Source organism: Chaetodon trifascialis, chromosome 2 (genome assembly GCF_039877785.1).
Source record: "Chaetodon trifascialis isolate fChaTrf1 chromosome 2, fChaTrf1.hap1, whole genome shotgun sequence".
NCBI lineage: Eukaryota > Metazoa > Chordata > Actinopteri > Chaetodontiformes > Chaetodontidae > Chaetodon > Chaetodon trifascialis.
The window spans coordinates 1,614,192-1,638,799 of record NC_092057.1 but is presented as its reverse complement, the minus strand read 5'-3'; the positions used below and the strand labels follow the sequence as shown (position 1 = coordinate 1,638,799).

The 24,608-nt window shown below is 44.9% G+C and overlaps 2 protein-coding genes across 2 annotated transcripts; both read right to left on the bottom strand.

Annotated features, from left to right (window-relative positions):
- Positions 1-6,126: 6,126 nt before the first annotated feature.
- On the bottom strand, positions 6,127-15,546 carry txndc11 (thioredoxin domain containing 11). The gene is made up of 13 exons (XM_070989420.1): positions 15,249-15,546; positions 13,558-13,654; positions 13,355-13,474; positions 12,864-12,961; positions 12,298-12,427; positions 12,023-12,116; positions 11,657-11,766; positions 11,339-11,542; positions 10,119-10,836; positions 8,675-8,862; positions 8,333-8,445; positions 8,147-8,227; positions 6,127-8,000 (listed from the first exon to the last, which is right to left on the bottom strand). The coding sequence occupies exons 1-13, from the start codon at positions 15,371-15,373 to the stop codon at positions 7,472-7,474; spliced, it is 2,607 nt and encodes an 868-aa protein (XP_070845521.1). The 5' UTR covers positions 15,374-15,546; the 3' UTR covers positions 6,127-7,471.
- Positions 15,547-16,772: 1,226 nt separating this feature from the next.
- On the bottom strand, positions 16,773-24,608 carry LOC139349593 (bifunctional apoptosis regulator-like). Its single transcript, XM_070990525.1, has 9 exons — positions 24,421-24,608; positions 22,946-23,246; positions 22,142-22,240; positions 21,162-21,255; positions 19,889-20,061; positions 19,497-19,641; positions 18,983-19,162; positions 18,306-18,502; positions 16,773-18,088 (listed from the first exon to the last, which is right to left on the bottom strand). The coding sequence occupies exons 1-9, from the start codon at positions 24,425-24,427 to the stop codon at positions 17,896-17,898; spliced, it is 1,389 nt and encodes a 462-aa protein (XP_070846626.1). The 5' UTR covers positions 24,428-24,608; the 3' UTR covers positions 16,773-17,895.

Genomic DNA, 24,608 nt, shown 5'->3' with positions numbered 1-24,608 from the left:
TACTTTCTTTTTTGTTTTTCGATAACCAGAGCTCCATCCACATGGACTGAACAGACCCTGCAGGACCTCCAGATGTTGCCGCTGTATTTCACTTCAACCTTCTACGATAACTTTGACAAAGTGAGTAAACATGAAGACGTGAATGGAGGAACAGGTGACTGCATTTCCATCCCTCTGGGGAATGTCCTCACCTGTCCGGTGTTGCATTGAGGTTGATCACGTTTGCTTGTTTGAACTGTTTTATTCCTGCGAGCAGAAAACAAAGCGCAGCTTCCTGAAGTACTTCCTGGAAGTTCTGAAGAGCAATAACATGGACAGGCGGAAGCGGAGGAGGCTGAAGAAGGAAATAAGGAAATCCATCAAGAAGAGGTCAAAGCGATCTACAGGTGAGTCTCTCTTCGTCATCTGCTGCTCATTTCTTCTTCATTAATTCAATTTCAACTATTTTCCTCACTGTGTTTCAGTTAACGAGTGCACTGTGGGAGAGATCACCCAGGTGACTATCAGCGACGAGACGTTCCCCTTTGACTACGACGACATCACCCAGTTCAACTGCTGCCTCCGTGCTACCACGGTCAAAGACAACCTGGACGCCATCACTGCGAAGGTGGACGAGGAGGAATACCTCGCCATTGTTCTCAGCAAACTGAGAGAGGTCGGTGACGAGAGCCGGTCGAGTTGAGTTTGCTGTTAAATGCATGTGATCAGTGGAGGTGTGAGAAGTCCTCAGATCAGGTTGAGCCTCATTGATCCTCACATTCTTACAGGCTTACGCTGCCAGTTCCACCATTCCAGAGAGTCAGGTTCAGCTCTTGGGCCCGGCGTCCCATGTGGCCACCGCCGCCGACGTCAACGTGTGGAGCATCACTGAGATCGACACGCTCTCCGCTCTGATGGACTCGTCGGACGGCCAGTGGGACCCGACCATGGTGAGCAGACAGGAAGTGTGCCGTGAATGTGTGCGCTCGCGTGTTCTCATCAATCAGTGTTCCCTCTCGTGCAGGCTAAGGCCATCATCTCGAAGTATCTGAGCAAGGACGGGAACAAACTGGGCAGCGCTGAGCTCAACGTCATCGGAGGAGCCAACCTGTGCTCCCTGGACGTCGGCGTACTGAACAGCATTTCCCAACAAAGCCTCAAGTAAGAAGTCAGAGCCGTGCGTGTCTTTAGAGTCCAAACCAGTGACTGTTTGTGAGGTTTACTCTAGTGTCTTATATATGCTGTGAATCAACATGCACCACCCAAATGTCAGGTCTTTCTCCCTCAGGCCAAATGTATCAGTGACGCGTCTGACACTTATGATTTCAGATTCTGGTGTGTGGACATTTGTCTTTTGTATTCTTGTTGATTTCTTTGGCATCCAGCAGCTGCTGTGTTGTTTATTTTTCGTCTCATACTGAGCGTGTGTGCATGTGTGTGTGTGTGTGTGTGTGTGTGTGTGTGTGTGTGTGTGTGTGTGTGTGTGTGTGTGTGTGTGTCCTGCAGAAACGCCGACGCCTTGACTGTGTCCAACTGCACCACAGAGAAAAAGAAAGCCCTGTTCGCCATCGCCAGGCAGGCGTATAGCACACGAGCACGGTCTGAGACTGTCTCTGCTTCCTCCTACCAGCTCTCACGAACTTATCTCGGTGGGCAAACACACACGCACGCACACGCACGCACACACACGCACGCACGCACGCACGCACATCAATACCGCATGCACAGAAATATGAAATAAAACTCTGAACTAAACATATAGCTAAAAAAAAAATATTTCATGCTCTCTTTTTGACATTTCAAGTGCTCTTGAGGGCCCTCTGGTGGCCATGAGCAGGCACTGACAGTAGTTTGCTCACATCAGGCAGAAAAACTACGTCTGAACACAGACAGATTACAGTGAACTCACTGTTCATTTCTTTTCTGGTCTGCAGGAGGTGCAGATTTAAACTACATCAGAAGTCTGTCGGCCTCCAACATCAACATGGACCTGGCCACCTTCACCAGTCTGGATGAGAACGTCGTACTGGTCAGTGGTGTATTTATTTGAAAATCTGTGAACACATCCTTTAAAAAAAAGTGTGTGTTTATTTGCACATAAATATACAACACAGTTTATCTTCTCTGCTCTCTCTAGAGCCTGAATGTCCCTGAAGTTAAAGGTCTTCTTGGCACCAACCTGGACGATTTGAGGTCCTATCAAAACCAACCGCTGGTCAAAACATGGATCAGCATGCAGCCCCAGTCCCAGCTGGACACGCTGGGACTGGGGCTCGAGGGAGGCAGGGCTGACCCGACCACCAGCTCCCCTGCTGCCACTACTGCCACCACAGGTGAGTACTGAAAATGCTGCATGGTGTAAAACAATAGTAGGAAACAAGTTGCTGTTAGCTAAACCATCCTCCAAGCAAGTTACTGCTCTCTTGGACTCTGGACAGATACTCCACAGTTACAGAGTCTGGAAGACGATATGTCTTCTTCAGACTGTTCGAAAACCAAAAACACAACAGCTGAAATGTAAGGAACAGATCAAACAACATGTTTCTCTGCTCTAAGATAAGCCACAAACGTTAGCATTTATGGCTAACTAGCTCACCGTGTGAGCCTGGCAGTACTTGGAGGACCAAGGAGCATTTTGTTTCATACTTGTACTGCGAGGACTAACTAGCAGTACTCTGTAATAACAGTTCGTTTCTGCCTGTGGAGGAGGCCACTTTTAGCCTGTTAGCTTTGTTCTTTAGCACTGTATCATATATGCACCCATCAGGTGGATATTTAAGACCATGTAAAAGGATTCTGGATTTAAAACAAGGTCAGACATCAGAAAGTGAGCAGGAGGTAGTGTTTCATAGGACTCATGCAGCTAACGTTATAGTGATAAGCTAGCTACATCTGATCAAATCTGTTAGCAACAAGGTGCTATTTTTCCAAAATGAATGCAGATTTTGAGTGTTAAATCTGCCGGTTATCATGTTAAAACCTGGAAAGTGGAGACACACTGATCTCTGAACTGAGATTGTGTTTGTGTGTTTCAGGAAGCAGCGGTGGGCGCATTCGAGCAGACGCCAGCTTCTCCTTCTTCGTCCTCGTCGTGCTCTTCCTCGCTCCTCAGCATATTCTCGTATGATTAAACACGTGACTGATGATTGTAACCGATCTATGAAATATTTTCCCTAATAGAAGAAAACACATGTTGAAGTAGATGATGCAGACGGCCAGGGTTACCCCAACACACAAGTGACATAAAGAGGCAGTTTTATGTTCTGTACCAATAATGAATAATATTATGTAACCTGTAATTACAGTAGATGTGAATAATGCTTTCTTAATTCATTTGTCCTTCAGTACTGAGTATGTATGAGACCGTTCCACATGTGACTTAATGCACTTACATTATCTTTACTTAACTTTTTGTTGTGGTGGTTCAGTGGTTTTAATTGTTAAAATGAAAGCTTAATAGAAAAATGAAGGTGAATTCTGCTGCAGACTTACCAAATGCACGCCTGGAGCTGTATGAGATTAATATTAAATGCACATTGTGTGCAGTTGCACTCTCGTCAGACTGCGTGACTTCACAGTTTATTCATATTGAAGGTTTGGACGGAGGCTCACACTGTTTCAGTAACAAAGTCACCATATATGAGTACGTTTGAGTGTCCGTCCTCTGTCTCTCCAGTGTCCGTTGGTGAAACTGTTAAGGCAGCAGATAACAGCTGAATAAGAGGCATGTGTGGACAGCGTCAGTCAGCCTTTATTACTGTCGGATTCAGTATAATCACATTTTCTGAATTGAACAGTGGCTCATTCAGGAGGAGACAGCTGTGTGTGCTGTGCTGATGGATGCGTTTAACTCTAAGAAGGACACAACTAGTCATTTTCATTATCTGCACATTATTTTCTTGATTAATCAATCAATTATTCATCAAAGAACAGCATTTTAAACACATTTAAGAAGCATGAAACAGTTCATTTTAGCATTGATTTTTTTTTTTTTTTTTTTTTTTTACATTCATCTAATCAATGAACCGACCAACCAGTGCAGCTCTGACATCAGTTATAAGCGCTTATAGATGCCAAGCACAGTCTTGCAGGTGGGACAGGTGTGCTTTGCGTCTCTCAGCCGGTCCACACAGAACGGGATGAGACAGCAGCCTAAAACAAAGCTGAGGAGAGCAGCTCATGTCAGGATCGTGTGTTCATACAGTTCACTGTGTATCTATTTTTCAAAATAAAGGTCAGCTCATCAGCCTCTGCGCTGTGTGATTCATTACACCTGCATTAGCAGTTCACCTCTGACACATTCCCACGTGACAGAGTCATGCTAGCTTTTTCCCTCTGCTCTATGCTAAGCTAGGCTAATTGCTAATAGACTCATACTTAACACATGAATATTATACTGGAGCCAATGATGCTTCACTGCTTCTTACCCACAGAAGAAGAGTCCTCCACAGAAAAGGTATGTGAGCAAACCAGCAGAGTACTCCACCTTAGAGAGGACTGTCTGATGACACTTAGGACAGGCGATCTGGACTGGACTGTCCCCCAACTGACCGACTGTCACTGGACGAAATGAGGCGGATAAGACCAAAACAGTGAGGACAGAAATTAGATATAAATGGGAGTTATGTTATTATGAGGAACAACCAAACTGCAGCAGAGCTTGGACAGACAGCATGGACTCACCAACGGGCACTTGTATGTTTGCCATCATTCCTGAAGCATTGATATCAGATATGTCAGTAAATACAGGCTTCAACGTGCACGAGAAACAAAATCACGATACACTAATAAAAACAAGATTTGAATGTCAGTAAGTCATGGTGATCATAAATGCTTATTAACTTGGTTATTGACTCCCTCTACCTTAACATTATAACATGTAAGACTATCTTGTCTAAACATGCATTTATCACTGCGCTGAGACTTACAGATATACAGTGTGCTGGGATTCAGTTTCATTTCTTGGTTTAAGTTTGCAATGTAACAAGAAAACTATCGAACAGATACTCACTAAAATCCTATAAATACAAACATAATCACCTTAACACACAAACAGAAACGAGTACTCACAGCGTGAAGCCTGTTCGGCTGCAGAGGACACTTTCTGTGTGGGCTACACCTTCTCCACCAACCTCCTGCACTTCTCCAGGAGTCATAAGATTGCTTGAATTTTCTGTGTGAACCTCGCTGACCCAACCCTTTTACAAACGCAGTGAGCAAGGACAGTATCTTTTCTGAGAACATCTTAAACAACCATAGATTTCCTATTTCCTCGACCCGTGCATGACAAAAACACTGAGATGGATTGTCTCCTGAATGCAATCTGACTTTTAACATGGTATGGACTTATCGTGGTTATAATTTGGGTGCACGTTCGTTGACTTTTGTCTCTTCTTAACCACTTCTTTGTGGGCCATAGCCTGCCAGGAAACGCTGTGTTGGTGCACAGATGCAGATTTACATAATTATGATTATAGAGCTTTGATATGTTTCAGCAAAAAAAGACCCCTAAATAGTGCGATTTCATTGAGCAGTCACTTGATTTTAATTGTTCGTCCTAATTTTAAAATATAACTGAAGGACTAAGGTGTGTTTTTAAGAACTGCAGCAAAAACATAAAAAACATATAAAACGTGTGTGGCTGAGAGACTTGCAGTGCATGAAACTAACTGAAGACAAAAAACGATTCATTCAGACTGAAATTAACAGCACATGCTCCTGCTGTCTGAATTAGATCTGGCATTTAACTGTTTGTTGACGATGGCAGAACGATTCACAGTGACGGTCAGCGATCCATCATCAGTCTGCGTATCCCTCAAGACTTTTGGACCACTGGTTTCACTGTGGTGCAATATGTTTGACGGTATCTTGTGCATGTGCATGAGGACGAGAGGCAGTAAACGTATGCACGCTATGAATCAAAGATACACACAATGTGCTTTTGTGGTGACTAACAGAAAAGTACTTTTCTGTTCAAGAAACCTCCTCAGGGTATCTTTAAAGGATATTTTCTGTATGTTAGGACATAAATCCCAAGAACAGACAGTCAGCACCGAGCTCACTGGTCTGTAGAAACTGTAAATCTTTTAAAATAGGTCACAAATATAAAGTTCAACAGACACCAACCACAACAAAACACAGGACAATAAGATGAAAGTTTTTTAATCAGTAAAAACAGGTGCAATATTTCACATGTAAACAATTGCAGCATCTCATAATACCTGAATAGTTACATAGAAATAATATTTTAGTGACTCCATGATTCCTGTAAAAATAGATCAGTTTAACAAAAGAACTATATCCCCTTCAAAAAGAAACCTTGATAATTACTTCAAGTGCTCTTAGGCTGACCTACAGACTGACGAGTAGGCGCCACATCTTCAGTATTAAATAAATCTCAGCTTCATTAGTAGCCCTCTCGCCCTGCAGCCCAACTCTCCATCACTCACCTGCAGCCATGCAGGTGAGTGCACGTTGTAGATTCTCAAATAGTTGCATTCATGATGACCTCTGTGGCTGAGAACCAAATACTTCTTCTTCCACAGGTAATACAAACTCAAAACTTCCTCCATGTTTGTTTTCGCCCCAATAAATTCAACTTACAGCACATTTTTTCCACAGCATTAATCCTGTCAGTACAGCAACAGTCTTCTTCCTCCCTGAATGGTTTGAAGCGAACATGAAGGAAACTCCAACACCTGCTCAATCATCCTTCCCTTCATTGGTAGACTTTTAATTTGAAAACATCAGGAAGTGTTGAGTTTTGTTGATGGTAGCTTCATATTGGAGGAGTATGGCAGAAAGGGAAAACAGTATTTGTGTTAAAAAAGAGAAAGTGAGAACATGTTGTACTGACTGCATTAACACTGTGGATGTTGCTCTTGTAGTGATCTACAGGTGACTTTAGTGCCGCCATGTTTTATTTCACCTGGAGTATGTTTGTTCGTGCTGACCTCGCACCGGGCTATTATTTGAGACTTGGCCATTATCACCAGCTCTTAGGTGAGAATTTACAGTAACTCAGTGGAGAATCCGGCTGCAGGGTCTGTGTAGTACATTTAACTCAGTTTACGACTTCACCCGTCGACACACATTACATTTTTGCATGCGCAGCATCAGAACTGAGTAGTTTGAGTTGGACAGTTGGCACTTAATTTCCATTCTAGTGTGTTCCTAAGACAATCACACTATCATCACAGCACTTAAGAGTTTTCTGTCTGACAAACACTGCTCCTTCCCTCCTTACACTCTGCTTTCTTTTGAGTGTTTCCTTACTTCTGTCCTGACTTAACAGCAGTCTTAGATTTTCTGCTGACAGATCAAAACTGTCATTTCATCCTGGTTTTCTCTTATGATTCATTAGGTCGTTGGGATTGACGTGACCTCCTCACCTCAGCTTTATTTAGCTCAGAAGTCGCTCCTGTTCCTCTACATCTCAGGTCTAACCACAGTTTCATTGTCTTGCTCTCAGGATTCCCTGCAGACTTTGTGGTCAGGAGGCCATGTGGCTTCTTTTCTGTTCCGCCTCTTTCCTCTCCACCTCCGCCTGCTCTTTAGCCTCCGTCCTGTCCTTCAGCGCCCTCAGCAGGAACCTGAGCAGCGTGTTCTCATTCAGCAGGTTTTCAGAAGTGTCTGCCAGCTCCTGCAGCCGTCTCACCGCCTCCCCGAGCTGCCGGCTTTTCTCCCGGTGCTGCTCCTCCAAGCTCTGCCGTTCTTGCTGCAGCTCTGAGTTCTGAGCCTCCAGGCTGCGGGTGTCGAACGTTAGCCGCCGGTTGTCGCGCCACAGCTGCGCCAGCTGCTGGGAGAGGCGTTCGCGGGCGTGACGCAGCACTTGGACCTCACGCTGGAGTGCCAGAAACTCTTCATGGAAGATGGCACTGGGTCCCGGAGCCTCTTCCTCGCCGGACGCCATCACCGGTTTGTCTGCATATTGCACAGAGCCGGAGTGCTGCAGGATGAAGTGGAGGAGGTTGGGTAATGTGATGGGCAGGTCGTCGGGAAACTTCACACTGAAATGTTTTCTTGAAGAGAAGCAGGAACAAGGAAACACGAGAGAAAGTTTAGTTTGTTTTGCTTCAGCTCGACACACTATTCTGGTCATTAGCAGCCAAATGTTCAGCTATGGCTGGAAAATGCAAACGTCTGTGTTGGTGTGCGTCTCACTTACCTGTATTTGGGAAAGAGAAGAACAGAGGGAACGTGATCCACCATGAACTCCCATGGAAGGTCATTACGTGCGACATTCACCCTGCACAGACAACATGGAGCCATGTTATTTGCGTTTCCTCTTTAAAAGGCTGCAGAAGGTGGAAGCCGCTGCACCAACAGTCAAACACAGAAACACGCAGCGTACCTGGCGACGGTGATGGTGCTGTTTCCCTGTAATAATCTGGCCAGCTGGATGATGATGTGGTTGAGAACAGAGCAGAATCCACACCACTGAGTGTAGTAGAAGAGCAGCACGTCCTACAGGACAACACAGAACAACCATGGACTCAGTGAGGTTCATCCTCACATCCTTTAAATGTGTGCTACGCCACACGGACACGATGAAGGCCGCTCTAACCGTCAGGCGTCTCACAGCTGTGGAGGCCTCAGTAACTTCAAGGGGGAGGGTATAAGGAAGGGGACGGACGGTGTGGGACGGCGCCTTAAATGCACCTGAAAGGATGAAAGGAACGGGGTCTTTTCTCACCTTTTGGAGGTCCATGACTGAAGGCAGGAAGGAGGAAGTGGTCAGCTCTGTGATGAGGGGGCGTGGGGGCGAGTGCTGGTCTTTGTCTGGACGCCTGCTGTCCCCCTCCCCTCCTTTTCTGTCTTCCTCTCCCACCAAGTGTCTCTGCAAGAGGCTGTATGGAGCACTGAAGTTCCTGATGAAGGCCTCTTTAATAAGATACACACCATGAAAACACAGAATCAATTCAACCCTCACTCAAAAAAGCTGGGATGCTCACGATACGATCAGCTGATACCAGCGAGCCTGTTCACCAAACAGGTGTTTCTGGAGCATTCCACTACTTTCCCAGTCCTTACCAGTCCAAACTGGTTTGAAATGGTTCAGAATAAGCATGTGATTAAAGATATATTTTCTGTTTTATGTTTTGCACGGCGTCCCAACTTTTCTGGAATCAGAGTTCTACTGGAATCAGTTTCACATGCGACAGTTTTTAACCAGCTGATGAGCTGCAGAAGGAACCTGAACGACAGTTAAAGGTCACTGTGGTTCCACTGAAACAGGCGTTGCAGCAGTGAAGGTCCTTCTGGCACACAGAAGGTAAAAAACCTGAAGGCATCATCAAGTTTAGCAATGAAACACACGCTTTTTTAATTTCTGTTTGGACAAACATGAAAGTATTGATTGATATTCAGCTGAAAGAGCAATTTTAACACCAGGTCAGTGGCAGGATCTGTTCTGGTTTTTGTTTTATAACTTTATCACCTACTGCTGTCACTGACAATAACACTGCACATTAACAGACCTGACACAGTTAATATAAGACATGATACCCTCACAAAATACAGCCTAAAGGGTCTGTCTTCATTCAGTGAGTAAACATGCCAACACTGCCTGATGTCTGAAGATCACAGTGGATCGAGAAGCACGTGCAGGTGCACTATTTTATCTTTTCTGTTCATCGCAAACATTAAAATACAGATCACTGTGACATCATTAGACATCCCGCGGGAGCTCAAAACAACATTTTTATAAGTTTAAAGTTAGGACTTTGAAAGCCACACCACCGTCCTGTGTCCAGTTCACTGGAAATGTCTGTGGTGACTATTCCCTGAAAACATCTGCATATGTTCAGTATGCAAAAGACCATGAAACTAAGCCACATCAGCTGATCTGCGTGATATGCAAAACGGCAGCTTTGTCTTTGGTGATATATTGAATTCGCACCAAACTTTGTGCTCAGAGTCTGTGAATCTGAAGAAGCACAGCAGCGACACACTGATGAACGCCTCAGCTTTCCACACACACAGCATACAGGCGCTAAGCGTTTCTGCCAAAGTATTCCCAAGTCCAGCAACAGGAGGCAGCACAAAACCAAGACCTGTGTTTTCAGACTATAGATGCATCCACCTTAATGGCATTTAGCACACACAGAGCAGAGGAGTGAAACCTGTCCTTAACTTACCCAGAGACTCCGTCAGCGTGGCTGCTGGGCTGCGGTGGAGAACGTAATGAGTCTCATCCTTCAGGTTCACAATAGCTGCAAACGACTGGTCGCCGCTCAGGTCACCTTGTGCACCGGCCTCCTGGTGAAGAGAAGCACTTCTGTTGCCGGTCGCTCCGAGCCTCACCGCCAGAGGCCAGTTCAGAGCAACGTCCAGCAGATAAAACCTGAGCGTCCTGTTGGTCTGACACCGGAGCCCCGTGATGCCGTCTCCTCCCTGCTGGGGGCCAGAGGATGGAGCCATGGATGAAGAGGGAGGCGTGAGGGGGCCTCTCTGCACGTCTGGACCCTCTTTGGCTTGTGATTCATTGAGATGAGGCTCTACTTTTCTACAGCAGGCACTGTACTGACTGAATGGGCTGTAGCTGCTGAGAAAGTTGCTGCAGCCCACTGAGTTTGTGTCTTTTATGGACACGGGGGCAGATTGTTGGCGTAGGCAGCAGCGTCTCAGATAAGACTGCGACACGTCTCCTCCCTGAGCCGCGGAGGGGAACGAGCAGCAGAAAGAAGAGCCGGGCAGGAGGGAGCGCGACAAGCTGAGGCACACCTCACACACACTGGTACTGGACTCTGGGAGGAGGACTGATTGACAGCACAGCGAGTGGGAGGAGAAGCTTCTGTCCACGCTGGAGTCGTCACTGCTGTCACAGGAGTGATAGCGCAGAGCAATGTCTGCTACCTGAGAGACAAAAGACACAAGGCAGTAAGAAGACAGGGGAGGAGGAGGAGGAGGAGGAGGAGAAGAGGAAGAGGAAGGAGAAGGAGGAGGAGAACATGAAGGAGAAGAAGAAGATAGAGGAAAGAAGAAGAAGGAGAAGATGGAGAAGGAGAAGGAGAAGAAGAGGGAGAAGGAGGAAAGAAAAAGAAGGATAAGAAGAAGATGGAGGAGGAGGAGAAGGAGGAGAAGAAGATGGAAGAGGAGGAGAAGGAGGAGAAGAAGATGGAAGAGGAGAAGGAGGAGAAGAAGAGGAAGGAGAAGATGGAGAAGAAGAAGAAGGAGGAGAATAGGAAGGGGAACAAATTGGACATAAAGAAGAAGAAGAGGAAGAAGAAGGAGGAGAAGAGGACAAGAAGAAGAAGAAGAAGAAGAAGAAGAAGAAGAAGAAGAAGAAGAAGAAGTAGACTGACTCGTGTCTACCTTCGAGGGAAGCTAAGCAAATTCTGGTCCCATCCCTGCTCACCTGCTGTAGTAATGGACTGGGACTGGACCCCAGCGGGTTGTGTGGCAGGAAGAGCAGCAGTGCCGGACCTTTAGTCAGCTCGTACTCCAGGAGGCGGGACTTTGTTCCTGGAGGCTGCAGCCAATGGAGGACGGTCTCGTGGTGTTCAAACACCCACCTGCAGATGGCCTCTGACGTGAAGTTCCGCTCCCTTCGAGGGAAAACCTGACAGAGGACAGCATACAGCAGGATGTTGGTGCAATCCCTGAGTGTACATCTTCAGTAACAGTGAAATGAATCCGGTGCTTTACGTTGTGTCTGTCACGGCCTGTGACTCACCAATGAGGAGTTTAATCTTCTGGAAAGGTAAACAGATTCGTCTTCTAGTGAAAGCGCCTCTGCCACCTGTTTGTTGGTCACAACCCCGAAACGCACGACACCACGGAAATCTGCACCAGAAAACAGAGACGTGTCTGTCCTTCTGTCCTCGCTCACAGTGTAGTTGATAAAGTGATCAGCAGAGACATTACCCATGTTTCCACATCATTGTCCGTTCATCCTGTTTATAACCTACTCGCTGCTGTCGTCACACTTAAAACGACCAAGCTCCCCAAAACACGGCCATGTCCAGTCTAATCTTAAATACTCGATATGATTCAAACCTTCTGAATGAACTGCCTTCAGGCCTGTATGATCTCTTCTTACCCCTTTTCAGGGCCTGCAGGGCAGAGGACAGATATGTGATGTACCCCGGCGGCTGAGGAGAAGAGTTAAACTGGAAGAAACCCACCACCCGAGGCTAGAAATACAGGAGGGACAGCCAGTTAGAACACATCACACGGACTTATATTCTTATTAAAAGAAGACACACGTAAACATGCAGCGTCTCTTCTTAAGGACAGCTGATATCAGGGACTTCCATCACTCCTCACATGCTCTTCTGTCAACTGTCCATCAGATGGCCTGAAGTCAAACAATACCTCGTGATAGGAGAGGAACTCCTCAAGTCTGGCTCTGGATGGGAGGTAAGTGAGCGGCGTGATGACTCTGAGGATGAAACTTTCCACGTATGGAGCCACGAACGGACCTTTGTACTCTATAGGCCCAAACCTGCAGCACAGAAACACAAAGCACACTACAATGACCGCCTCGTGCTTTTATGCCAGCGCTGTGGTTCACATCCATGTCTGTCCAGACTCAACACATGTAGTGAAGACGCTGAAGGGGATAATAATAATAAAAGGTATCAAGTGTATTTTTTTGGTGAAATGGAAATTCTCACTATATTTACATGCAGGATTGCAGTGACTCATTTCCGCTGAGGAACGTGCTGTTTTCACTTTGACACTGTTTTTCCAGAGAGCTTCATCACATGGTGCAACAACAATCACCTGAAGCTCAACATCAGCAGAACCAATGAGCCTGTGCTGGACTACAATGCTTCAAATATGGCTGCTGCAAAGAAACTACAAACTGTACAAGAACGTTCGAGTCGTTTCACTCTGTCACACTTCTCATCATTCACCGTCTGACGTTCTCGTCTTACCTTCTGTAAAACAAATGGATGATCGGGTACTGATAGAAGCGGTTCTGCCTCCTGCATTTCCCCTGACTCCACCAGCAGTTCACAGCCACAAACTGCACCTGTGTGAGTGTGTGTGAGTGTGTGTGTGAGTGTGTGTGTGTGTGTGTGTGTGTGTGTGTGAGGGAAAGAAACAAGAGCTGAACAAAGACACAAACTGTTTGCAGACCACAGACACGGTGTGATGTGTCATCAGTCTCACGTGTGCACCCTAACCCTAACAGACCTCAAAAGTCAGTTTGGACGACGTCCTGACAGTCGGACACGTTCAGCCTCATAACTTTATGACCTGTCTTTACTCGTCTAGATGTCTAACGTGTCTGCGTAGGCTGACAAACGTGTTGCCAAAACAACAAGCCCTAGTTTTCTGCCACCATGTCAGAGGTCATCTGAGTTGCTATTTTCTGCTGAAACAATTGTGCACGGTGCTCGTTGTGTCCTCAGGTGTTCTGTACCTGTTTGGCCAGCTTCCTAGCGACCTGCTGCACTTCCTGCCGGGCGGCCATGGAGTGAGCGCACCACGGTGCGTAGAAGAAGATGAGCGACACCTCCGCCACACTCCTGAGACGCTCCACCTGCAGAGAAAACGTAATTCTGCATGATCTTTGATTGATTACTAACGTGGACGAACATTTGCACTGTAAAACATCTGTCTCACCTGGTCTAGCTGGCCCAAGTACAGGTCCACGACCGGGGCCTCGGCGGAGAAGAAGCGCACCGGAGGCCGAGCTGGTGCCACCACATTATTAGCGCGGCTGCAGAAAGAACAGATTTCAGCGTGGGGCTGTCAAACGTGGAGCAGCTCTCCACAGTCGAGAGGCAAAGTGCGTCCGACATCATTTGTCTGCAATTTGCTTCAAGTTTCAGTCTTCGCTGCTGTGAGCACAGCTGGGACCACAGGAAGGAAAGGCTGTTGTTTAGTGCTCAAACTGCAGCGCTGTTCACAGGGGATCAGTGTTACGGGGGACCTCGTGTGATTTAGAAATCACCCCCCGTGCGGTGTGTTCGTACTGGAAAAGCAAAGCCTGTATTTTACTCAGATTTACTGACATTATCCCGGATATGATGCGAAGGCTTTGCATAACATCAGCTTCCTGAACGACGGGAACAATGAGCCTCCTGGATCTGCAGCCAGAACGCTGGGAAAACTTTCATTTGCAGCTGCCAACGCAGCCTTTTTGACTCTCGACCAGGAAAGACAAACAAACAAAAAAAAAACCTAAATCACCACGATGCCGACTCGCTCAGGACTAATATTATTACACGACCTCTGCGTTTGGGGATGAACGGTACCTAATTTGATTTGAATTTTGACTTCACAATTTACAGATGTGACAGATTTACAAAAGATTAAGATCACAGACAACCTCTGCAGTTATTTTAAATGGCTAGAGGTCATTATTTCACAAACATGCTGGAATATTCTCTCTTTTCATGGCTGAATCAGCTTCAGCTTTGGCCTGTGGGGCAGACAGAAACTATCTGAGGACATCACCTTGGACTCTGGGGACTTTATAACTGCACATTACATTTCCCCAAAACCAAAGATGCCGTCCTCATAACTCCTGTATCTGTACTGTCATGATTTACAGGGAGAAACAGCCAATCCTCTGATGTGAGAAGCTGGAACTGGATGATGTTTGGCATCAGTGCTTGATTGATGAAGTCAAATGATTGATCGATGAATAAAAACAGCTGATGGATAATCTTCTCTCTCAGGTAAAGGAGGAAAGTGTTTCAGCTCTACAGATTGTGCTGGTTGTACTTTTGTACTTGTGTTTGACTTCTGCTTAGAATGAAGGATTTTTACTTGTAATGCAGTACAATGACTTCACTACTTGACTACTATTACTCAATACTTCTTCCACCACAACCGGATGAGAGGCCATCTGAGATCATTTGTCTGCAGTTTGCTTCAACTCTCAGTCCTGGCAGCTGTGATCTGGACAGCTGGGCTCACTGAGAGATGAATGTGTGTCACTGACTACAGAGCAATGGTCCTTTTGTCTCCAAACCTTCATGAACACTGACAGTGAAGGGACGGTACACAGTAAAACTCTGGGTATACACTGTCTGTTTAAACGCTTTACAGCATTAATCCTCTTGTCCTGTAGTACACGTCAGTTTCAGGTGAGGCGCACAACATAGTGATGACATTAACTGACTCCAAGCACCCAGATTATTATAATAAGCAGCTAATTTACATTTTAGTAATGCTACAACATCCATCTCTCAGCACAGCAGCAGATACGTTCAGTCATGATATTCAGGAGGTCTCGTGTACTCCTGCAAATACAAGCTCACATTACCGGTACATAAACAGAAGCTGGTTACCCTGCTGACTGTTACCTGTATGTGAATTTGACGGCCAGTACGAGCAGGACGCCGAGTACGATAGCCCCGCAGAGCAGACCCGGTCTCCGGGCCATCAGGAACAGCACCTGCCGGAGAGACTGCCGCACCCGGCGCAGCATTACAAGCTGTCGTCGGCTCTCAGTCCCATTTATACGCCCCGGCGGCTGCCCAACGCGTCCATTTGCCTCACGGGGGCGGGGAGGAAGACTGTTTCGACTGGGGACACAGCTAACCTGGATTGGACATGAGTGCTGTTGGTGTGTAAGGTATTCAAACGCGGTCAGACCAACCTTTCTTCCCCACGTAGACTTTTCACTTCCGCAACAATGACGTAAGGGAACGACGCTAAAGTGCTGTCCGCGAGTTAAAAACGCGCGATGCGTTCAACACTGTCACGGTAAGCTAGGTCAAAAATAGGATTTATATTTATTTGATCGTACGTTAGGGCTGAATGGAATCGTTCTGAATATTTATCAAGTTAAAATTCGCCTGCAGTAGTTGTGTTTGTAGTTATTTTTGCGTATCAGTCCTCAGTGCTCCTTTGAGACAGTGCCTACGTTGTTATGGCGACCACCGTTGCTGCCATGCCTGCCGTTGAACACTAGAGGGCGGTCGCTTTAAAGATTTCAATCAAACAAACTTTATTTGTACAGCACCTCGCGACATAAACATTTATTCATTACATCTTCTGTTACAGATTCATCAATTTGCTTTTTCAGACCCTCGGGATACATTAGAGTCAGCGTTATGGCCTTATATTTAGTCTCTACTCTAAGGTTTTATTTTATTTTACATTTTATTTAGCCTGTTATAGGTAGTGTGCATTATTTTTTAAAATTGTACTTGCATATTAAATTAATTCATGGCCACTGAACATTTTAATCAAATGCTAGGTAAAAAAAAAAAAAAAGTTTTCACCAGGTTTTAGCACAAATTCCTTGTTTTATTGTTTTATTCCTTGTCCAAGTTTTATTGCCATCTGTATCGGAATGACAAATTTCTACAGTTAAATTCCTGTACCGAAACACTTTCTATTTAAAACAAACAATAAATCATATTAATCAAAACACAATATGCACTATATAAAATATGTCCTGACGTATGTGTATATGAAAATACAGATAATGTAAAATAATGTTATTGACATAACACTGAACCTGTGGAATCTAGTGAACGTCAGTAGTATTTATACATTCATTTACTTTAATCTGATGTTGGAGCATTTTTAAAGGTTAATACAAGGAAACATATATGAGGAAACGTAACTGTGCTTTGCTCAGGTGCAGATATAGAAGGAAAATAGTATTATATTTAAGTTATGCCTATTGTGTACATACTTTATAGAATTTCCTATACATGTATTTTATCTAAATTATTTCATTTCAAATGTTTTTTCACCTGCTATTTGCCTATTTGCCCTGATGTGACATGAATTTCCCCATAACAATAAATCAAATCTTATATTATTGTAAGTGGAGAGCTCCTAAGTCACAAGAAAAACAAATCCCACAGCAGGACGGCATGTAAAAATCTTTATTCTTTCTTTGTCATTAGAGAATATTGAAGAACAAAATCACAGTGTAGAACTTTTAAGTGCAAATGAAGTATGTAAAAAATAAAAGTCCTTGATTAGTTCTACCCACCCATCACATGGAAATGAAGACTGTGAATTAAAAAAAAATGTGCAAAGCAATGTGTGTCAGCAGCACCAGCCAATAAAACACTTTCTCCTTAAAATCATAAACATCAGAAGAGACCTCGAAAAAATTAAGAGCACGTTATGCTTAAAATCTAAGTGCCACATGAAGAGTGAGATGTTTGTGTTTTCACTGAAACAGCTGTAAAGCCTGAAGTTCTCGTCGGACTGCAGAACTTCAAACCTCAGCGTCTGACACGTCTCAGTCGTGTCACCAAACGTCGCCGGGGGAGTTTTCAGACAGCTCCGTAGCACCAAGATCACAGCCAAAGCCGGAGCTGCACAGAATCGAAATTTCTGCAGAATACACATTCATATACATTCATATACACTTAAACTACCACAATTCTGTGATTGATTCTTCTCAAGCAGCAGTAGTTCTTTTAGCTGTTTGTTGAGCACATGCGATTAAGACATTTAACAAAATAAGTTAAACAAGATGAATTTTATCGATACTTGTTTTGCTCCACCTTCAGTAGCCAAGTCTGTATAAAAGCTCACAGTCGTCTCAGTGCTACAGAGCTGTCAGAAAGCTCCTTATGAGGCCATTCACTACCACCAGAGATGGAACATGAGCCATCATTTGCATAACTGCCCTCTGGACCACTTAGGCAATGTGGTTTGTGAGCGCACTGAGTACGTAAAGGGGGGGTGGGGTGGGGGTGGGGGGGGCTGCAGTACAATCTCTCCTAATCAATAACATCTCACATATTTCGTTTCTTTTGTTTCTCCTACAATAGCCCAGTGTCTCTCTTGGTCCACATGGCAAGCATCCAGCGGAGAGACAAGAAAGGAAGTGAGAAAACTTCCCTTCCAACAGCAAATAAGCCAGTCTCATGAAAGTGTACTGCTAAAAATAAGCTCTTCTTCAGCAACCTGGTTTCTGGCTGTTTTATTTGCTATGAACTGTGCGGCATCACTCGGGCACTGCCTGCATGCAGCTTGTTACAGCGCCTGTGTTTCCGGGTGCATTAGCTGCTGCACCACCAGATCTATATTGATAATGGGACTGAAGTAGAGAGCCCAGTAGAAGAGGCAGTTACACACAAACTGAGGGACAAAAGGCCACAGGAGGGCGAAGGCAAAGCCCTGAGATAACATCTTCCACAAGTGGTTCCACATCTTGCGTGGCAGAGACCTAAAGAAAGTGGAAGACGCACATTAGTGTGTGTAGCCCACCTGGAGCAGGTAGCTTAAATTAGAGTAACTGGCTAGCAATAAGACACAATCAATACAGCAAGTTTTCTTAAGATTTAAGGTTAATGGGTTGTCACTTCAGTGGAAAAGGTCTGTAAGTGACTGTCTGTATCAAAAAGACAGAAGAAAAGAAAGCCCAGCCTTCCCTCTGCGGTTACCTGATCGTGGCTCTTGTCCAGAGTCTCCACAGGGCGCAGCCTTCCAGCACAGACAGCAGCATGGTGTTAACAATAATGAAGCGAGATGTCCAGTAGTGGACGGCGAGCCAGTCCCAAGCAAACTCTGCTATCAGCTGGTATGGAAGCAGGAGGTACTTCACAAGAAACTCTGCCCACTGTCGCCAACTGGGCTCCAACTGACAGACACAGGAACACCACAGAAGACAAAAGATGATGGTTGGAAAGTGCTTTTAAACAATTAAAACAGGTATTAATGTAAGACAGGTGAGTGAAAGTTAGTTAGCAAGGAGGAGGATGGTTTGGATCCACCACCTCTGTTTGCCAACATAATAAAATCACAACTTTAAAGCTTTAAATCAAGTGAGAGATACAACAAATCTCATGAAAAGCAACAATAAACAATTGATCCCACCAACAAATATTCTCAGTGCAGCCAAAGCCTGATTATTCCTCTGTGTCACAGAGCTCCACTGTCCAGAAACTACTAAAAGCACATCAATGAGCCAGAGTACACACTACACAGGGTGACATGTTCAATTATCACTGTTCTTACTCTTTAAAGGGATATTTAAGCTCACAGCACCGTCGTAATCTCACCAGAGCCCAGAACATCATTAATGTATAGTATCTACAGCTGGCAGTGTGCAAAGCGTCACCTGTGTGCTGAGGAAGTTGCTCTCCACTGAGTGGTCGATGTGTGAGATGGCCGGACAGCAGGTGTGCAGGAAGGGCAGGAAGGTTTCAGCGTAATCGAATAAATACAAATAGAGGAGCGTGAGACGAGGGGAGCGCTTCAGTGCATACAGCAAGAACAGAGACTTCCCTGCATTAGCAGCCTGGTAGAAAGTGACAGAGTACAAGTACACAAAGTGAGTGGACGGTCATTTGGTTGGACAAACACACCGACAGGAGACTCAGTCCTAAGCGTCTTAATTACAAGGCATTCTCTAAAATGAAGGGACTGGAGACTAAAAGCAAATGTTACATCCTTAAATGCATGTGTTAGAGTAGAAGTAACAAGATGTTTTACACAAACTTGCTCAGAGGTACCAGCAGGTCCATCTCATAACATCTGTATTTCTACATCTAAAGATGCACAGATTACTGAGAGACTTCCACCAGCACGGAAACTAAAGGTGCAACCTTCAGCGTCCTGCAGCAGACCTTTACCTTGTATTCCCAGAGGTTCTGGGGAGGTTTGACCCCCAGGGCTTTAACTCTGTCCAGCTCAGCCACAACAGCCCGTCGGTGAGCCTGATTTTCGATGCTGTAAGGAGGTTTTAACAACTCTTCATCCCCCAGCATCAACAGCAGCCTAAAGTGAAGAGATCAACAGTGCATGGCATAAACATAACGATCTACAGCATGAGCTGTAACACTGTACACACTGTAGGGCGGTCTCTGAAGGTCGAAAGCTCAAGAGAGAAGAATGTCCTACAGTACTTCCTCTGAAAGATGACAATGTATTGACTAAATGTGGCTCACGTCAGTTCTGCTTTAGAGGGTATGATGTGTCTGCATTTCAAAATCTGGTCGAGCAGTTAATATTCTGCTTTATCTACCTCCCATTGACGTTCTCCTGCTGGAAGGACTCTCGGTAAAGCTGAGCCCAGGGACCCAGGTGATCCAGCCAGGACACGACTTCCTCCGCCGTCCAGCGAGACACAGGCTTACTGATCAGCGGATCGTGCTGGTCGACCACACCGCTGCTCCAGTGATACACCAGCACCATCACCTGGTGAAAAGAAGGGTATTAAGAGGTTTATGTGGTGGCTGCAACTACTGATTATTTTCATCATCCATTCATCTGTCCATACTTTTCACAATGAATCTTTTAGTCGATAAAAGAGGTAGTGAAATAAGCACACAGTGTGTCCTCTTCAGAACAAGGTCACATGTAAACAAAGAAAAAAATTCAACATCAAAACAGTCAAAAAGCATCCAGAAGAAACTGGCGACAGCTTCAGTCCCCCTTCATTAAAAGGCCAGATTTAGTCATGATATTCATTAATGACTGTGGACCGTGCTGTCATCTATTTGCACTCTCAAAGCAGCACACACACACACACACACACACACACACACACACACACACACACACACACACACACACACACACACACACACACACACACACACACACACAGACACAGACACACACACACACACACACACACACACTTACTGCCTCCGTGGCAAAACACACAGTGACGTTGCTCCCGAGTGCCACATGGACAAAATAAACACGGTCTGTATACACGATACGAACAGCCGACCTCCAAAGGCTCATTTTGCAATACACCAGAGTGAAAGTGGCACAAGGGAAGACAAAAACTTCAGCCGGATGTTATGGATTATAAAACAGCATTGATTAGTAATGCAGCACTGCAAAGCAGGACTGTAACAATGGACACTGATGATACTTGCTGAATTTAATGAGTATGAATCTTATTTACCAATCAAACGATGCAAACTGCTGAAACTAGAGCTGCAAAGAGTAATCAAGTAATCAAGTAATCGACTATTTTGACAATCGATAGCTTGTTTCATTTTTCAAGCAAAGATGTCAAACATTTGCTGCTTCCAGCTTCTTAAATGTGATGATTTGCTGCTTTTCTTTGTCATTTATGACAGTAAATGAAGTCCTTAGCTTCTGGACTGCAGGCTGGACAAAAGAAGCAATTTGAAGACATCGCTTTGTTAGAGGAGAACGGTAGCGACGTAGCACAGCATGGATTTTGAGGCCAGTTGCTCACTGAAGTCATTCGGCTGTAGAGAACATGTTAAACATGAAGGGAGAGATGGTTTTAGTTTTCATGGCTGTTGGATACTTACAGCCACACATGTGAGTGCAGTGAGGACTCCAGAAAAGAAGAAACCTGCTCCTTTGTGCTGATTTGTCCTGGATCGACCCAAGTTGTCACCATACCTAAAAACATGGAGATGTTTAATAGACGGCGTCTCCTTTGCTTCAGGCCTCAAAGGCGGTGAGAGGTTACCGCCTGTCTGGAGACAACCTAAGATGTCGACCTCATTGACGTTCCTGAGTGACACCCATAGTTTGCCTCCTGTTTACTGTCGTGATGATACCAGACTGTGTATGATGCAGGATACACTGCATAAAGCTGAGCGAATGCAATGCTAGTTTAACGTTCTGGCATTTGACTTCGTCCATGTACACATGCTGGACCAGGATCTTCTCTGATATCAGATTTGTCTGTGACACCTGACAGGTGTGATACCTGTCAGCTAACGCTATTTAGCACACAGAAACAGTCTGTGAGATTTTTCAGCATGTCCTAAACCTTAGTATGAAACAATAATACGTGAGGTACTATTTCATGGAACAACGCAAACACTGAAAACCATGCCGGCAAAAGCATCCCACAATGCAATGCAGTAGTGACATCAGCAACAACAGCAATAAAATATGTCTCAGGAGGCTCTCGGGAGGTGACGTGACGCATGCTGAGCAGTGCATCTGTAAAGATACAAACTGCTGTTTATTCACACCAAAGTACACTGATCAATACTACACACATTAAGTAAGGAGTGTGCAGTACACGACTTCAGGTGCCCTGATGGAAGAGGAACGCGTCGAATAAAAAAGGAGACATCCCTGTTTCAACTACATCGATTTGGATCCTTTTTGTTTTGAAAACTGGCCATAATGAGTCTGACAATGTTACAGGAGTTCAACGCCAGAGTCTGCTTTCAGTGTATGCTGAGTTCACACACTCACTGTATACTGAGTTCACACACCGTCCCAACGCTTTAGACCCAAACGACTTGTGTCACAGAGTGAAGTGCGCTACCTCTGGAAGGCCAGCAAGCTCCGGGAGATTTTGGGGTTAGCCTGGATCTCTTCTCTCCTCCGCTGAACGACCTCACTGAACAGCTTGTCAGTTGCATCCCTAGAAAGAAAAACGCTCAGTTAAGAAGTGCAATTAGTAGATAGTGGAGGTTACTGTTTGAAAACTTTGCTATAATTTCTTACATTAAAAAGGGTGTTTCCAGAAAAATAGATTTATATTTCCCAAAGTAAGGCAATGTTTTGGGTACAGACCAGGGCTGCCAACAAATGTTCTACATTCAAAGTTATATTCAAATACATTTGACAGTGAAAATTAATATTTGATTGTAGGAAAAAAGCAGCTGTTTGCGGTTAAACAAAGCAGATCTTACTCTTTAAAAAAAGGTCTGTCTCTGTAGAGACCTCTTCCATGTTTTCACACTCTTCTAACAATCTGAGTCTGTCAGTGTCAAAGCAAACACTTTCAGTGGATGTTCACTGACGGTGTGCAAATGCTCAGAGGGATTACACTGCAGCCTGTTTCCTGTCCGCCGCCGCCTGAAGCACTGTCGCTCAATACTGAGACAACTCGAAAAACTGTTATCCCCATTAGTCAGTTAGACAAAAAAACCTGGAAACTCTGCACACGATGTCCCTTTCATTGACGGAAAATGAAGTGAAGTTGTTTATTTGTAATGTGTACATATGAAAATCTTTTAAAGGACATTTAGTTGAAATACATACGAGTACATGAGAGAAATGTGAATGCTGTGGTCAGAAAATCAAACACTCACTCGCTGATCTGATCTGTCTGTGAAGAGCGTACCTCAGCAGGATGTTGATTTTAGGAAAGCCTTCCCACTTCTCCCGGCACTCAGGGCACTCATTCTTGTGAGAGGACTCCCACCACAGAGCCAGACAGTGGCGGCAAAAGTTATGGCCGCAGGTCAGGGTGGTGGGGTTCACCAAGATGTCGTAGCAACAGTGACATGAGAATTCATGTTCGGAGATTTTGGTGGAGGAGGGCTTCGACAGAGGAGATTCAGATAAGTGAGGGGGGTGGTCCATTAATGCTGCCAGACCGTTATCTGGCGAATCCCACTCCATCTGGTGCAACATATCCAAGTCTGAATAAGAGGAGGAAAAGGGTTACAAAAGAAGATCTAAACGAAAAAAGTGATAATGTAATTTGAAATTGTTTTCCAGAGCCCAACATGACGTCTTATCATTCCTGGTTTTGTCTGACCAACAGTCCAAACCCAGTTTACAATGATGTAAAACAGAGGAGAGCAAAACATCTGAACAGTGAAGAGGCTGTAGCCACAAAGTGGGCATTTTTGTTTGATAACTGACTGAAACAATTAATGGCTTATAATGGGACGGATTAACCCACCAATGGTTTCAGCACTTGTGCAGTTTAATTACAAACTGATCTGAAAGGTCTGCATACTGCTTCATGTGCTAACTTTGACAAAAATCAATGCAGACTTGACAGGGTTACGGTTAGACGTGATGAATTTGAAAACCCCAGGAAGTTTTCCAGAGTGTGATTTTCATGCCATAAAGGAAATTAATGGAAACCAGCAGCTGCCTGGAACAGCAGGAAAAGCACATCTAATCATGTAAAATTACAGTCAGCATAAATGCAAAGCATACATCACTTGTAGTTAAGGAACTACGCTAGCTAAAATTTGGGAAAATAAACAACAGTGACCTTTAACAGGTGCTGACTGGCACAGGATGCTTTTCAGTGCATCTAAGGCAAGTGCTGTTTGTATGGGTGAGGTAACAGCATCGGAATCAGTTTGGCACATAATGTTAAAGTCGGTAAACGTGTACTGTTTACAAAGAGCCGGTGTCATATAGCATTGGGTCAATAAGTAACGTTAGCTACTGCACAGAGACCACAACAAACGGTGAGCCTGTCAGCACCAAAAGCACCAAACCAAACCAAGCGATAACGTTAATTTAGACACTGACGGCTTACAGGACTTGTTAGCTGCTTTGGTTGTAGTTAACGTTAACTTATCACATCCTCATCTGGACGTTAGATGTACTCTGTAACTGGCTAGCTCACCGTTAGCTACTATCGTTAGCTGAATCAGCAACAACATTTAACGTTACTGTAAAGCAGAAATTACAGCATACTGATATTAGATCACCGGAATGTCCTATCGTTAGCTTAAAGACTGATATGCTAGTTAGCACGCAAATGGTAGCTAGCTAACAGTAACAGTAAGTGCAGGGTACCTTTGCTACGTCAGTAACGTAAGTGCTAACAGTCATCGTCACTCAGTTTACCTCGCATCAGGAACCGCCTTTGACAGGTGACCAGCTGGAGGATGACATAACTACCTGGTTCAATGAGTTACGTCTGCTTCTCGTAAGTTAACCCTACATTAAACCGTACGCAGAGCGGATAAATATTTCTGCTCGGGTAGCCGCCGCCATGGTTCCGCGTTGCTGTGGAAAGCCCCACGTACACGCCC